At 36.3% G+C, this 16,839-nt stretch overlaps 1 protein-coding gene across 12 annotated transcripts in view; it reads left to right on the top strand.

Annotated features, from left to right (window-relative positions):
• PCNX1 (pecanex 1) overlaps positions 1-16,839 on the top strand; it is a 91,811-nt gene that overhangs the window by 52,021 nt on the left and 22,951 nt on the right. For 10 of the 12 annotated variants that reach the window (XR_013956881.1, XM_080618097.1, XM_080618092.1 and 7 more), the window contains 12 exons: positions 614-785; positions 4,197-4,307; positions 4,785-4,876; positions 6,073-6,182; positions 7,854-7,959; positions 9,332-9,424; positions 10,907-11,057; positions 12,774-12,915; positions 14,188-14,365; positions 14,766-14,874; positions 15,369-15,498; positions 16,514-16,572. Coding sequence is in view for 11 of the 12 variants with exons in the window: in XM_080618097.1 (XP_080474223.1) it covers positions 614-785; positions 4,197-4,307; positions 4,785-4,876; positions 6,073-6,182; positions 7,854-7,959; positions 9,332-9,424; positions 10,907-11,057; positions 12,774-12,915; positions 14,188-14,365; positions 14,766-14,874; positions 15,369-15,498; positions 16,514-16,572 (1,453 nt within the window). In the remaining variant the exon portion in view is untranslated. The remainder of the gene's footprint in view (positions 1-613; positions 786-4,196; positions 4,308-4,784; positions 4,877-6,072; positions 6,183-7,853; positions 7,960-9,331; positions 9,425-10,906; positions 11,058-12,773; positions 12,916-14,187; positions 14,366-14,765; positions 14,875-15,368; positions 15,499-16,513; positions 16,573-16,839) is intronic. The other 2 variants (XM_080618094.1, XM_080618096.1) reach the window with 2 other exon arrangements.

Genomic DNA, 16,839 nt, shown 5'->3' with positions numbered 1-16,839 from the left:
TAGTGAGCATTAACATTTGAGCATGGAAATGTTAATGTGCTAGTGTTGCACAATATGTTTATATTCTATTATGCATCTGCTAGATTGCCAAGACAAAATATTTTTGTTATGCTTTTTCATCTCTTATTAGGATATTATTCCTCTGCAGCAAGTAATATTATTTTTGGTGGTAATTTGTATGTTTTAATGAACACACAGATACAGATATATATATATCCCTCTCTACCCCCGCAGGAACAATATCTGAGTAATAAACTTTAATTGCTCTTTTTTTCAGACTTTATATATTCTCTCTTGCCTATGAAGCCTAGTCAGACTTTCTGTGGCATTTAGTATTGCAAAAAACATGCTTTAAAACTTAATGGAGAATAAGGGTAAATATAACATAGTCTAACTTAATCTAACTGTTGTCCTCGTTATAAAGCCACACAAAAAAGACTTGCATCACTGCAGTGCAATGCATTAAGGATTTTATGAACAAAACTTAAGGATGTGACAGGACATTAATTGTTGAGCAATGACTAAATTTTGATTCCAAAATTACCTGTTATAGAGTATCGGTTACCTTTTCTGCTAATTATGAAGCAAATGTTCTCTTTTCTATTTTAAACAGGGTCATAATCGTATCATAGCCTATAGTAGGCCTGTATATTTCTGTTTATGCTGTGGTCTTATTTGGCTGTTGGATTATGGCAGCAGAAACATATCTACAACAAGATTCAGGTTGTATGGAATGGCTTTCACCAACCCATTGCTGCTGCTGTCAGCCAGGGACTTAGTTATAGGTGAGTGGCTTTGGGTTTAGTGGGGGTTTTTTTAATGGTTTTGAATTGTTTGCTTCACCACAGCAGCAGTCCCCACCTCACCCCCCAGCATCTTGTTATGATACTCTTATGGGAAAATTCCCCCCTTCTATAGCTTTGTTGTAAGAACTGCAGAGATGTCAACTAGTGTGTCAGAGGGAGAAAAAGTTCTAGCTTTTTATCTAGTATCTTCATCCCCAAACCTTCCATTATTTCTTAACTTGTATCTAGATTTGCTACTTCACTTGGATATCGCTGGTGAGTAGTTAAATGTTTTGATTTGGACTCTTTCATACTCTTCAGAGGGGCTTGTGGCAAGTGAGTAGGAGTTCCCTTAAATCAGGTTATTTAACAACCAGATAGAACAGTATGGATACAATTTTAAAAACACTATGGACAGATCTTAATATGTATCTTCTCAGAACAGGCCTGTCAGCGAAAATATATAGTTCTGGGCTGTATGAGGTGTTTTTCTTATATTCTGAATAGCACAGTGTAGTCACAATACTGACGGTATTAAACACCCCTGCATCCCACACCCCCAAAGAACCCAACCCAAAAAAACCCTCAAAACCCAACAAATTTTTCCCTTGCTGTAGCTGTTACTACTATTAATAAACTCTGTAAGTAATCTCAGGCAAAGCCTGAGAGAAAGGAGGGAGAGAGAGAGAACATGAAGATTTGAAGAACATCTTGTCATAGGCACTTTTGTGCATGTTCTTTAATGGAGCAAAGTTATTTGGGTAATCCTCTCTGCATCACCTCTGTGGAGGGGAAGAAAATATGTAAGAATTAACCTAAATTGAACACACTTGCTCTTCAGTCATACCAAAATACCTGTGTATGAAAGACTACAACAGTTAAATATTGTAACTGCTTGTGTCCAATTTTCGGACAGTCTTCTGTCCAATGAAAGTGAACACTTGGTCTTGTTTCTTTTTCTTCTTTAATAAGAATTAGAGACTATTGTGAATTAGTTTTTATTACTTCGTTTTTAGGAACATCCTGAATTTCATATCACGTGTTGTTTTGCCCCTTTGACTTTCTGCTGTTAAATCTATATTAAAATTTAAATGTCCAGACAGTAAAGCTCTAAATTACTTACAAACGGAGTAATGTCCAGGCATTTCCAAAGGTGTTTTGTACAGATACTATGGATCTATTCGTGCACTGACATACTTAATTATAGATACTTTTGACTCAAGATATAAAACTAGCTTCATTTCCCCTTGTTTATGCTTTGTCAATTGCAGAAGGCTTTTCCCTTCCCTTAATCACCTTGAGTCATTGCTGTAATGTATATCCATATCCCCATAGGATAATACATATGTGCATATGTAGGTGGCGTGTTGTAATGTGAAAGTGACCTACTTCTATTTAAAAGTCTTATCCATTTTTAAAAAGATGTGCTGGCATCTTCACCAGGTTGCATCCATTTTGGGATTCATTTTTAAGGCTATTTCGTTCTTGTGAATGCTTTTCGATCCTTTTGTTTTACTGTTCTTTTTTGGTATCTTGCACCAACTTAGGTTCTTTATATTTCTCGGCAGTTCTACCAGTACAAAAAAGAAAAAAAAATTGCCAGAACAGCTCTCACTTCTTAAATCAAAACAAAAACCTACACCCCCCCACCCCCCACATGCATGCCCTTGCCTTTGGAGCAATTCTTAATGCTGGTAAAACTGTTTAAAAAGCTTTGTGAGTTTATCACAAAGCAAGCTAGCTACTAGCAAACATACTTTTGTTGGCACAAAGTAGAAATCTCAGCTGCCTTTTTTCCCATTCCCAAGCATAACTACTCAAACAACACAGGTGCAGGGCAAGGCAAACTTTGTGTTTAGATAACATAATTGCTGTGTCCTTGCTAACAGACAAGTGAGGACTGGTATAAATTTCATATGAGTTTACTTTGTCCCACATATTGATCTATTGTTCTAAGTCTGTTCCATGTTTATGATGATCTGGTTTCACCTACGTGGTCCCCATTAGGGAGCAATTCTGTTGCAGACTTTAAAAACCATCAGAAATATTAGGGTTTTACTGGACTAATCTCCCTAAATTATTTATTCCCAGATCTATTTTGTATTTTTGTTTTCAATCAACCCAAGATAGCTCAACATCAGGCCTTCACAATACAGCTTTTTCACCTGTCAGTGAGAGAATGCTTTGCCTCCTACATAGGCATCCTTGAGTGAAGATTTGCGATAAAAGCTTGACTACAGAACTCTGAAAAATATTTTCTTCAAGTCCTGAGTAGCTGGCCCTTGATCTTGTTTCCTATTTTGTATCAGTAGGAAGATGCAGAGCTCTCTTTTTCCTAAGCCTTCTACCTGCATGTCTTTAAATTACAGTTATTTAAGTTCAGTGAGGAGTAGGAAAAGAAAATCAGAATTACTTATCTCACTGTAGATATTTCTAAAGTGGTATCTTTTAGTATCCAACCATTCTATGGATATAAAGATAGAAACTTAAAATTGAGGCTTGTAATTCTTTACAGAATACTTTAAAATTAGTTGCTGCTTCTAGTCACTGAAGCTACAAGTCAATAAGGTCATAGAATTCCTACCTAAACTCCTAGATTTTACCTGCTAGGGTTTTCATGGCTAGATCCTTTTATCCTTTAGAACCTAGAACATATAATGTGCTTCTGCTAGAGAGTTATATCTGAAGTACTTAACAGTTGTGTAAAATATTGTTATTTACTCATATTTTATTCCTGAAATGGAAAATAAATGCTATTACAGGTTGGAACATAACATTGTCTGTATTAATATTAAGTGGCCTTAATTTCTCTTTGCATTCTTAAATCCTGTAATTTGCAGAGGTTTTAATGGTTCATACAGATATTCCTTTCATTTAAAAGAAAAAAAAGTCATTTAGAATCAGAACTTTTCAGAAGTGGTGTGAGGAAAAAAAGTGGAATTCAGGTGCTATTAGTGGCAGAAAACCCAGGGTGAAATGCTTGGCCTCTCTTACATCAGTGTGGCTGGTATTACTCCTTAGTTCTGTAACTCCAGACAGGCAGTTAGGCTCAGATAAGCACTCGTTTACAGTGAGTGAGAATTTACAGATCTTCTAATCTGTAAGCACTCTTGGCTGATGTTTGTGAAATAAAAATAGAAAGCCTGAATTGGCATGTGTCCATTTCTACAGTGATTAAAAGGGAAGTGCAAGAAGTCTTTTGACTGTTGATCTATGCAACCTCTACATTCGGTAAGTTCTGAGTCACTGGAGTGCAGATACACATAATGGATATTTTCCTCAGAAATAGTTACAGAAGTCCTTCAGTGATGTTAGATGGTGTGTGTGACACCATAGAACTTAAATTGAAGAAGACATTACCTTGCTATATTTTTCATACTCACTTTTTCAACTATTTTTTCTCTTCCGTAGTGTTTACACTATGTTTTCCCATAGTATTCTTCATTGGTCTACTGCCTCAGGTGAATACATTTGTGATGTATCTCTGTGAACAGCTGGATATTCATGTCTTTGGTGGCAATGGTGAGTGGTGTGTTTTTGTGTTGGTGACAACATTAGATTAAGGGCAGCAGTCACATCAGTAGGGTAGTTACCAATAGTGTAATCACTAAATATTTTTATTCCTACCCTCTAAACATAGAATACTAATTATTATTTTTTTAGAGGCTAAAGGTCTTCTGATTGATTACTGAGAACTAGAATTACTGTCCTAGCAAGTCTGTCAAAAAGTGTACTTTCCTTCTCAGCTGGTTTTTGTTGCAGTTAACCATTTCCATAGTAATGCTGTTGAATAAATGAGGAGACATATAAAGCCACATAGGTTTTTCTTTAAGGAAAAAAAAGGGGGAACAATACAAGTAGTTGCTGCGGGGTTTCTGTATCAGAGGGGTGTCTCAACTAGAGGGCTAATACGTTGATCTGAAGTATTTTGTATTCTAACCTGATTCTATTCTAATCTAATTGCATAACACTGCCTACTTTTTCTTTTTTTATTTTCAGCTACCACAAGCCTGCTTGCAGCACTTTACAGTTTTATCTGTAGTATTGTGGCTGTAGCATTGTTGTATGGACTGTGCTATGGTGCCCTGAAGGTGAGCAAAATTTTAGGTTGGTTCTTTACTTCCTATTATCTTAGATACTTAATTATACAGAAGGTAAATTGGAAATATTAGTCTGATTTTGTAGGATTTTAGACTTGCTCAGCTGTGATGCCAATAAAGGAGATGCAATGCAGAAACAAAACAGTTTTTTACTTCTAAAAGGTGTATGATATGTGTGTGCACTAACAGGCCAAAACCATGACACTTACCATCATGTTTATGGTTCTACTTTAGTTCTTGGGGTGGAAAGTATTAAAAAAACCAAAAATCACTCAAGTGGCTTGTTTCTACCACAGCTATATTGGTTTGTTAATGTCTCAAAATGGCTTCTGTGACTATTTCTGGTTTGCAGCACTAGGAAAAAATAGTCTTTTCAAAATTAATCTTTACTTAAAAAGAAATCAGGAAATAGTTTGCAGTGTCAAAGTGAGTATGTGTGTATATCTTGAAGATAGAGTTAGCTGGCAAATGTGATGGTGGGGGAAACCAAACCCAACTGTTTTTGCTGGCTTGAAGTGCCATTCTGTTTGGAAATGGTGTGGTATTGATTCTTTGGTTTCGGAAGTGTTGATAATCAAATGCTCTTGGTTCACAATTAATTATAGCATGTGTGCCTTCCAACTTAGTATTGACTGGCTTTCTTCCATTCTGTCAGAGTAAAAAGTTGCTAGAGGTAGTGCTCCTGTGATGCTGTCACCTCCAGAACATCATTAGTGTGTTTGTCTTGGTAGCCTTTTAAGAACACATGTGTTCAAGATTAACTTTAGCCAAGAATCACTTTCTCCTCTTTGCAGATCCAGTATAGATCATGAAAACAAATCCCTGGTTTAATCTAAATCCAGCACATTAGGAAAAAAAAATCCAAGTGAAGACATGTAACTTCCAAAATTAAGTGATTAAATGCAACTCTAAACCTGTGGTCTCAGGGAATGCAGAAAATTATTCCTAAGGGGTATGAAAACGGATGACTGTTACTGATAGGGTAGGCTTAAGGGAGTTAGACATAGGTAAATATGTCTAACTAGGTAAATATTTAACAGTGTTTCTGTACTGAAAGGCCTGATTCATTTTTTGTGGAATTGAGTTAGTTTTTCCATTCTCTTACTATGATATTTGTGGTTCTTGTATATCAGATAAGCGTTGTATACTTTGTCTCCTTTTTATTAACACTTCATTTCTATCTCCAGGATTCTTGGGATGGGCAGCATATTCCAGTTCTCTTCTCCATATTTTGTGGTTTGTTAGTGGCAATATCATATCATCTCAGCAGACAAAGTAGTGACCCTTCTGTACTTTTGTAAGTGACTCAGTTTGTCTCCCTTCCTCAGGGAAGAAACAAGTTGCAAGGAAACATTATAATGTTAGATATTGGTACTGTTTGAACTAGTAGTCAACAGCATTATCAAAAATAGTAGATATTGATTCAGTAGTTAGAAAGAAGTTCTCAAATTTTGCACCTAGTTTCTCCTCTAATGACAACCTTTCCTTGCCTTCTGGCAAATCAGCTACATGCGAAAATCTGATTTGACTGCCTGCTGATGTTCTCCAAAATGCCAGTCAGGTGCCATCTTTCTGCTGGTGTGTTTCTGCTGAGCAACCTGTACCCATTCAGTATTTGAAGAGGTACACAAAGCTGCAGTTTAAGCTGAAGCCCATCTGGATGTTTAGAACTGCTTTTCTCACTTAATTCATTATTGTGTTCTTATCTTGACTGTGTGCTCAGAGCACTTGTTCAAATAATTTCATCTTGGGTGTAAAACAAGAAACTGTTTTGGTGATGAGCATTCCTGTCTAGCATGGGGAAACATGTATTCATGTTGCCATTCTGAGTAGGAGCGTTGATCTCATGAGATTCAGTTAATAATTATGTGTGTAAAACAAAACAATTCCAGTAGGCGAAACACCTCCCACAGAATAGCCAGTAGAGGCTCAGTTACACACCTGGGCTAGGCAGAGCTTGAACTTGGATTTAAATTTAGCCATAATGTTGGATGAACTTGATAAGCTGTAATCTGGGGTAGATAGTGAGAGGCCTCTTCTGTGAACAGGGAGATGAATGATAAGAGAATTCTTATCTTCGGGTTGACGGCTAAACCTTGTCCTGTTAGTCTTAGTTCGGGTGACTTCACTCATTTGGTATGAGGTTTTTGTCCCTAGATACCTGTTCTTGTTTTGTTTCCAAGTGCTATAGGCTGGATGTTTATTTCGCCTGCAGATTCACGCGTTCAGATGTGGCATGATTAAGCATTGCAATGTATGGCAATATTGCCTTTGAAGATCTGTGTCTCATTCTGTAGTGAGCTTCCTGTCCATGAAATGAAGTAATACATATTTCTGTACCACACAGGCTATTGTAAGAAAAAAAATCCCATTGAGGGGTTGTAAGACACTTAAGTACAGCTAGCACTGCTGCATATGGTCTTCTGAAAGCTTAAATATAAATTTCTGGGGCCTTTGTACCAGTAATGTCTGCTAAGAATTTAGTAGTTGGTCAGCATGGATAACTGGTGAATTAATCAGGGTGGTATAGGGGTTTTTTGTTGTTGCTGTTGAAGTTTGAATTTAAACCAAGGAATTCTTGGTTTTCTAATTGGTGTTGACAAATAGACCACTTCTAAACTTTGCACCAAGTTATATTTCAGTTATTTATGAACTGAAGTCTCGCTTCATAAGTACTTAAAATTCAGTATGTGTTCAGTTACTCCATTGGTAGTGGAGGAAGTGCTGTTTGAACAACACCTGACTGCTCAACTTTAAGGGTGGTCATTGCATGCAACCAGTGAACTAATTCTTTTATAAAATCTCATCTGTGTAGATTTGCTCAGCCATGTGAAAGCACTCATAGGCCAGGATTTTTTTTTTCTTGTAGTCAGCTTGTAGTAGAAGTTTTGACTCTATTATTCATCTAAAGTATTCTTCAAATAGAACAGTACATGATTTTCAGTGTGTTGTTTTTTGTGTCTTTAAGCTCTTTAGTGCAATCAAAATTTTTTCCTAATTCTGAAGACAAAAACCCTGAGGATCCTCTGTCTGAAGTAAAAGATCCTTTACCTGAAAAGCTTAGAAATTCTGTGGTAAGCAGGCTTTTTAATTTTATTTTTTTTATTTAATCTAAGCATTTACTATATGTTGGCTTGTATAGCATCAGTCTGGATCTTACTTAGCTAACAATACTTAGTTACCATGGTGTTGATTTAGAATGGCTATCAGAGCATTTCCTTTAAATCAGCAGATGAACCAATGTACTACACTGGGAGTACAATATTATATTGCAATTTAAGTTATTTAAAAGGAGGAATGAATTGGAATTAGCATTCCCTAGTGTGAATTCAGTAAAGTATCAGACGATTTTCTTCTAGCTCACTGGTAATAAATGATACTTGTTTTTGTGCAGAAGTTAGTGGTGGCAAAACTATATTAGCTCAGCATGTCTGGTAATTCTGAGCAAGAGCTTTGTGCTTGCTGATCCAGAAGCAGAAAATAAAAGTGGTTTAAAGTGATGTGAGGTTTTGGTTTTTGGGTTTGCTTTGTGGTTTTGGTTTGGTTTTTTTTGTTTGTAGTTTGTTTGGAGGTTGATTGTTGGGTGGGTTTGGTTGGGTTTTTAGTTTGGTTTGGTTTTTGGTTTGTGTTGGTTTGGTTTTTGGGGGTTTTTTTGTTTTTTAAGGAGGAGATGTAACCTGTTCCAATTACTTTAGCATATACTTGGAATTTTTAATACCAATTCACTCTATTTATGAAAGTAATATTGAAACACTATTCTTAACACAGTGGAGCAGCAAGTAGAAGTCTTAAGCTTAGTATGTCTAAACTTTGAGATGCTGAGTGGCCCTAAGTACATATTGCCCCCTTGTGACTGAGCCTGGCATTTATACATTTTGTTATTTTTTGCCCATTGCCGAGAGCTTGTATTAGCTTTTTAGGGGTATATGAAAAATTTGGACTTGTTTATCAGGATTATTCCAAATCTGTCCTTTAACCTTCTGCAAAGGAGGAGGAAGAAGTGTTAAAGAGCCTCTTTGTTCTGCCTAGTTGCTAGCTCTGTTGAGGCAGCTGCTGTCCAGAGCTCCCAGTTGCTCCATAGTCTCAGCAGTGCTTGGATCATAAATGGGGAATTGTGTTAGCCTTTCCAAGCTTGTTCATCAGTGCCGTAAGGGACTGGGGTCCATATACCACCTCGAAGTCCAGAATCAGAGAGAGAATATATTGGATGTAATTACTTCTCCTGCCCCACTTTGGGTGTTCGTCTTTCCACTTAACTCATTTGAACTAATGCTCTTAGCTATAAGACTTGTTTTCTAGAATTTCTGATAACATCCATTTGAAGTAATTAACACTGACATCATTAGAAAGTCTTTAATCATTTTCCATGTTACTGTGATGGGCATTAAGAATCTGAAGAACACAAAGCTGGTATTTTCTAAAATTATTTTTGTTTCGGCTCTGCAGAGTGAACGATTACAGTCTGACCTGATTGTGTGTATAGTCATTGGTGTACTCTATTTTGCAATTCACGTCAGTACAGTATTTACAGTTTTACAGGTAAGATGTTACATCATGTCTAGCGTTTGTCTTCTACATATAAATTCTCCAATGTGATATAAAGCTTTTCCTGGTAGTGTACTGGGTTTCCTGACTAGTTTTAGATGGTCCTTAAATATGTAGTGTGACAAGTACATCTTCACGTTCCAGTTTTATGTGCTCAAAAACTCTTCTGCTCTTTTCGTAGTTTCTTCTTACATTCTGGATTTTCACTTCAGTCACTAACACAGTGTCCTCTTCTGCTTCATCTCAGTTAAATCATGTCAGGATCATTTGGGAGTAAGGAAAAATGAAACTAAAAAATCTAGAAGGCTTGATTCTTCAATGTTGAGGGCCTGAACTTTGACATGGCAATTGCATGTTCATGTGGGTGTTTGTAGGCTATGGAATAGGGGAGTCCTGCTTTACTAGAATAGTTATTTACAGGACTTAAGTGAAGCTTTGAGTTTATTAGTCTAGCTAATACTACTGCTTCAGATACTTTTATGTGTATATATGACACCTATGTGATAATGGTAACATGGGACCAGATCCTGTATTCATAAGTAAAGGCATTTGCCTAAAGCATTGCAGTTACTGAATTTCTTGTTTTGGTATTCCTGTAATGGAACTATCAGTTTATGAAAGGCCTTCTGTCAAGCAAATGAAAGTTTCCTGCATGTATTTTAGAAGTATTTTACTCTCCTGCTGGTGCCTGCAGTTAAAGAAACTAATTTTAAAAAGCATATGTGTTTAGATTCACCTTTTCAGGTGAAGTGTCCTATTTAACCAGATGTACTAGATTTTCGTCTAAGGAAAATATCTCTTCTGTTGTATGGCTGGACTTCTGCATTCTTCCCAGATGTTGCTTTCTCCCGTGTTTGGAAAACTTGGGTATATGCTTTTCACCAGTTCTATAGGCTTAGGCTTCACAGAATTTCTGAATCAAGATCTTATAACAAAGTAATGCAATTCTAATTTTGTTATATCTAAAAATTTAGAGAAAATTTTGATGTCTAGGAAGTGTTACTGTGAAATCTAGTCTTCATACCACTTTAATACAGCAGTATTTTGTGGTTTCTGTGGACGAGTTTGGTTTTGGTGGGGGGCTTCTTATTCACCACCTTCTCAAGAGAATTATGATCTGTTTCTCCTTAGGCTCATACTTCCTTTTACCCAGCAGATGAAATGTAAATTGGATTCAGCCTTTAGAGGATAATAGGTTTATCACTTATAAAATGCAATGCAGGTGGGTCAGAAGCAATGGCCTATGAAGGAAGTTTGGTGTACTATTTTTACTTTAAGATCAAATAAGAAGTGCTTGGAGAACAAATTTTTGCTAAGTATTTAAAAGTGGGTAGTACAGCTACTCATGAACAAATAGGTTTACCAACTTACTATTACCAGGAGCACCTGCCTAGATGCTTGAAAAAGTATTACATTATTAGTGTATTATTTTGTTTATAAACCACAAACCTTAATTTCTTCATTTCTTCTTTTTAGCCTATTTTAAGTTATGTTCTCTATGCATTGGTGGGTACGGTAGGCTTTGTGACCCATTATGTTCTGCCTCAACTCCGAAAGCAACTTCCTTGGCATTGCTTTTCTCACCCACTGCTGAAAACCAAGGAATACTATCAGTTTGAAGTCCGAAGTAAGTATAATTCATGACACATTTTTGTACTTGCTGTAGTTGCTGACCAACTCAAGTTACCTGTTGATGCACTTAATCTCTTTTTGTTATTACTCTTACCTCTTGAGTGTTTAATGACATCTAATCTAGAAATGTCTTAGTTTCTTGTGCTTTGATTCCATGATATTTTATGTATCTCTTAACTGATGTTGGTAATATATTAGATGTGCTAATGTTGTCTCAGAGCAGTTCCATTAAAGCAGTCTTCGAAATCTTAAGTTGTAAAGCTTGTGCTAATGATTGCCTTAATTTTCATGAAGGTAGAGTGTTTTTCACTAGGTATTTCTTCAAGATCATAAGTTTTTTGAGGTTTAGGTATGGTGAATGCTGTTGGAGATTTGATCTTTGTGTGCATTTGATTCTTAATGCTATTGTTATGTTTAACAACAAAGTAGTGCAAGTTGCGTACTAATTGAAAAGCACACGAAGGGTTCATTCTTGTGGATCTGATTGATCTGCATAGACACATACTTGCACCATATGTTAAAGTCTACATTTCCATGAAATCTTTCCTTGGAGGCTGCAGAAAATACATAGTTATAGTGCTGTTCAGTTTTCCAGTATGGGTAAATGTAGCAGTAGATTGCAGTGTCTCCGTTATTGCGACGTTTTTATTGTTAACAGCAGGCAGAAAAAGTTTCTATCAGAAATAGCTTAGAAACAACTGAATCCACTTTTGATTTTTCTCTTCATTTAGTTTTCAAGGTAACTCAGTAGTGAAAAGAAAGCAAACATTCTGCTGTTTCCAGAAGCAGAGAATTACAAAAGTAGTTGTAATATGCTAAACTATTTGGAGGAAGAAGTGAAAAGTGCAATAGTATAATTGTATGTGTTAGGTTTTGGGTTTTTTTTTTTTTAATCTATTAAACTGTAGAAGCTGCAGTTGGTGCCCTTCTGCTGGTACTTGACTTCAGTATTTCCATACGTAGCAGTGTTTTCAGGAAAGTTGAAAGTCGTATCCAGTAATGTTAAATGTAAGTTTGTAGCACTTCCCAGTTTGATCCCTGCAGCTTAGAGAATTTATGCCATGTCAATGACTAATAGTCCTTATGGCATCTGGCATAGAAAAGGAACTTCAGTTTTTGCTGGGGCTCATCTAGGCATGTGCAGTTGCATGTGTCTGTTCCACTTTGTAAAATAAATTTTCTCATCATCTACATTTGCATTACTTTGAAATATGGCAATCCTGTTGTATATTTTGTAATTGCTGTGGAAGTTTGAAAGAAGTTCTGATGTCTCAGACATCCGTGTTGGCAGGTTACATGTACCCTTCTATATTGTAGTCATAAACCAGAAATCTTTTGGTTTGAGTGTGGTTGGAAAACATCCTTTTACATGAGAGAATGCGTAATGTCAGGAAGCTTCATCAGTATCAGTGTTGAAATTATTGAAGAGGTGACAACTCGGTTTGTGTCCTGCCATGTGCAGGAAGCAAGTAGCTTGCAAACTGTAATATGTTTTGTGTAGGTGTGTAACAGTGCAAAAACTCTACTGGGGCTGCCAACAGTAGCTTAATAAGAGCTTCTCTTTGTTTTGGTTAGATAAATTTAGGCAAGTCCAGCGTGAAAATACAGTTAGTGTTTGGCTCCACAAATCACTTGGATCAAGAATCTTTATTCTGCTAGCTAAGTGGGATTTGACAGCGCAATCTGACTTCTTTTTAATATATCTTGATAGGTGCTGCACATGTTATGTGGTTTGAGAAACTTCATATTTGGCTCCTTTTCATAGAGAAGAATGTTATCTATCCACTGATAGTCCTCAATGAGCTTAGTAGCAGCGCTAAGAATATTGCTAGTCCAAAGAAACTGGATACTGAGTAAGTAGAAAAGGCTATCAAGTAATCTGAGTATGTCTTCTATGGTGGGAAATTAAATAGTGAGTTCTGGCCTCAGTGTGGAGACAGTTAATACTATTGCCTTTAAATTAAAGTAACAAATAAAATTTTTCTTTATTTGAAAGCTCTTATAGAACCAAGTCACTTTGCTGATTTAAATCGAGAGGAGTATTACAGTCTTAAATTAGGAACCCAATTCAATATGTTCTGGTATTCTGTCAGATGCAAATTTATGGCTTGTGCAATGTTTCCTGAGTTGGTATGTCAGTTTACAGCCCCTCTGCAGCTTTCGGCTCTCATCAAGAAACTTCCCAGGCCTTGTGGCCCCTGAGTATAATCTGTATCCACATGGCATTGCATACGGCCTCTTAGATTGAGCCTTAGTTATAATCCTCCAAGTATGCGACTGTCTCAGCAAATGAGAGTTCAATAATAGGTCTTGCATTTTTTGCCTCCAAGAGCAGAGACCAAGTAGCTCTTTTTGAAGTTCTGTTGATTAAGAACAGAAGTGTTTTAGAAAAAATAAATCTTGACACAAAATGGAGTATTGGGGGGAGGGAGGAGATTCTTTGAGTGTGGGGTTGGTTTGGGCTGTTTTGTGCTGTTTTTTGTTTTGATCTTAAGCTTAATAATCCCTGGATCTATTAAGTTCTTGCTTTGGGTTCATTACTCTTGTCACTACAAGACCTTTGGAAGGAATGTTGCAATTACATTAACATTATTTTTATAACCCTTTGATCTGTCAGTTACTATCTCTGAAAAAGAATATTACTAAGTTTATCATTAAGTTGTGGTTCTGCCAATATAAACTAGAGCAGTATAGTCATAAGGAAACAATGATAATCCAGTGTTCATTAACATCCTCTTGCTGATTAATCTGTAGCAGTGCTGGCATTTTTGCATCTCAATATTCATAACCTAAATTAAAAAACAGATTTTCTGTTCAGAGTACAAGGATATTTTGCCTCCTGATTTAGCGAGGCTTATAAATAACGCTAATCCATGAACACTGGTTTGAGAATACTGTTAGAAAGATTTAGCATAGTAGCCTTTAAATACAAATAATCTGAGGTTGTCTTTAAAAAAACAACAAATTAAACCCCACCCAGCCACCCTCCTGCAAAACTCCAAAAGCAAACATAAATCTAAAGCCCGAGTTTGAAGAGATTGGCAATGCACGACAGTAACAATTTAGGTGGTCTTTAAATTTTGGACAGGAGATAAGTAACTGTTTTGTGTGAATTTCTTATACAGGTTGGGTGCTTTAATGATCACCATAGCTGGCTTGAAGTTACTGCGTTCATCATTCAGTAGCCCAACGTGCCAGTATGTCACTGTTATTTTCACAGTGCTGTTCTTTACTTTTGATTACAAAAGTTTTACTGAGACCATGCTGCTAGATCTCTTCTTCATGTCCATACTCTTCAGCAAGGTAACTTTTAACTCTCTAGGTGTTTCAGGTCACCCAAAAGGGAAATCAGATAGCCCTAACTGATAGGTAAACTTCCAGAACATCAGTCCTGTTGGTACTGTAACCAATATGCTATGAGACAGCTAAGACTTCTCTTCCCAAAGCACTTGTGTTTGCTTGAGAAAGCAGATGTGACCTTCTAAACATCTCATCAGTTTCTGGTAGCAGAGCAATGAATTGCATGTTAAAGATACTTGTTTTATTATTACATTGTTTTTGTAAGTCTCAAGGTTTCTAGTAGACCAGTAAGAACTTTAGGGTGACCAGTAAAATCCTCAGGATATTTGTGTACTGAAAAGCATGTGATTCTTAGCCAAATCACTAAATTACTTTCTTTTCTTCTTTTTTTTCCCCCTTATAGCTTTGGGAACTCTTTTATAAATTGAGGTTTGTATATACCTACATTGCTCCCTGGCAGATCACATGGGGATCTGCCTTCCATGCTTTTGCCCAGCCCTTTGCTGTGCCACGTATCCTTTGAAAATGCAGACTTTTTCCTGAAGTCATGTATTATAACTTCTGAATGTTGTTCAATATAATGAATTGTATGGTATCAGCTAAAGCTACTGAAGGAACAGGTTTGTCTAGTGAGTATATAAAAAATTTATAAAAATAAATATTTTTTTAATATAAAAATTTTTATAAAAAAACCTGTTCATGCTTTCTACCTTGCTGCAGTGCTTCTGTAGACTGGTTTGAATGGAGGGTTGAGAGAGGATTCTCTGTAGAATTTTGAGGAAAAGAATGACCGCAGTGCCTACTGCCAAATTTTCACCTATTTCTATGTTTAAAAACAAAATATTCCCCTTATTGCTGAAGATACTGTAAAGATGCTTTGTTGTGTAAAAATTCTAGAGATACTGTTTTGGTCTTAATTGGTGTTGCTGTCTATTTTGGGTACTGTCACAGGAGCTTGAACAACAGTAGTTGTTGCTTTGCTTTCCTTAATTCTGTTATCCTACAGATTCTGCAATGTTGTTTGTCCAAGCAGCTGTGTCAGCTTTCTTCTCTACTCCACTGAATCCTTTTCTGGGAAGTGCAATATTCATCACTTCATATGCCAGGCCTGTCAAATTCTGGGAAAGAGACTACAAGTAGGTGAAATAAAACCATAAAGTTTGTCCTTTTGTTTTTTTCTGCATGAATGTATTGGTTTTGGGGAGTTGGTGGTGTTTTGGTTTGAGGATGGGTTGCCATGTGTTTGCGTTTTTTACTTTTTACCTCTCCAAGTGATGCTTTGTTTTCCCAGTATAGTACTGAGAGTTTTTAATGAACTTGCTTCTGAAATGCTGTAGCAGCTGTTTTTTATACTAGCAACATTAGCTTCTTGAGTAAAAAAAACTGAATTTATGTACTAGAAGGTTTTGAGGGGCAGTTCATAACTGTATTTGACCTGTGTTCATTATTGCTCATTTCACAACTAAAACTGGCTAACTTCAATATAAAAATCTTTCAAGTAAATCCTCTTTGATCAAGGTGGGATCAGTAGTAAAAGATTTTTCATGTCAGATTATACCTTCCTGTAGTTTATTTGTCTGAAGTCCAATATTGTTGGAGTAAAATGTTAAACAGCATAGGGCAAGATGAGTGGATAGTTCTGCTATTTATGGAGAATTATTCGTTTCACTGCTTTATTGCTCTTTTTCCAATTCTAACACTGGAACAGTTTAAATACAGTGTTCCCAGTATTACCTTAAAGAGTTAAAGTTGTAACCTCAGCCAGTGAAATAACTTTCTGAAACTTTCCCTTTCAGTAAAGTCTACTGGAATGTTAGTTGTGCTGCTTGAATTTTTTTTAAGTTTGTCACATCTAAAGGTTTATGATATTTATCTAAGAAAATACATATGTTTATTATCTCTAAAGCTAAATATTATTCTATGGCTTCCTACTGTGGGCAAACTTTATTAGGTATTGGATCATAAAACAGAAAAAACTTTTACATATGAGAAGAGCAGCAAATTTGCATATGAAATAATTTTAAACAACTTTTTGAAACTTTCAGTGGAAATATTTTTTATCAATTTTTATTCTGTGAGTTATTTCTTCCCTTAGATTTTCTTGCAGTAATACATTTTGTGTTAAGTATGCTTTATTTCATGATTTTTCAGTACAAAACGTGTGGATCACTCAAATACAAGACTGGCTTCACAGCTTGATCGAAATCCAGGTGCGTTTCCTAGTCTGATGGGTTTTCTGTGGTTTGGGTTGGGCTTTTTGGGGTAAAGCAGTTGTGGTGGGGTTTTGGGTTGTGGTGGTTTTTTTTTTTGGGGGGTGGGGGGAGGAGGGATGGTGTTATAGGATTCATGATCAGCTTGCCTTTGATTTTTTTCGACTCTGCCCAACCTTTCTGTATATTATTTTCTCCTCCATTATCTCATTCTTGCTTTATTCATTAGACACTCCTATAATTTTTCTTGTTTCCCCCTTACATTTG

The sequence above is a fragment of the Psittacula echo genome (assembly GCF_963264785.1).
Source record: "Psittacula echo genome assembly, chromosome: 5".
In the NCBI taxonomy this organism is placed as follows: Eukaryota; Metazoa; Chordata; class Aves; order Psittaciformes; family Psittacidae; genus Psittacula; species Psittacula echo.
This window is presented reverse-complemented; position numbering and strand designations above follow the sequence as displayed.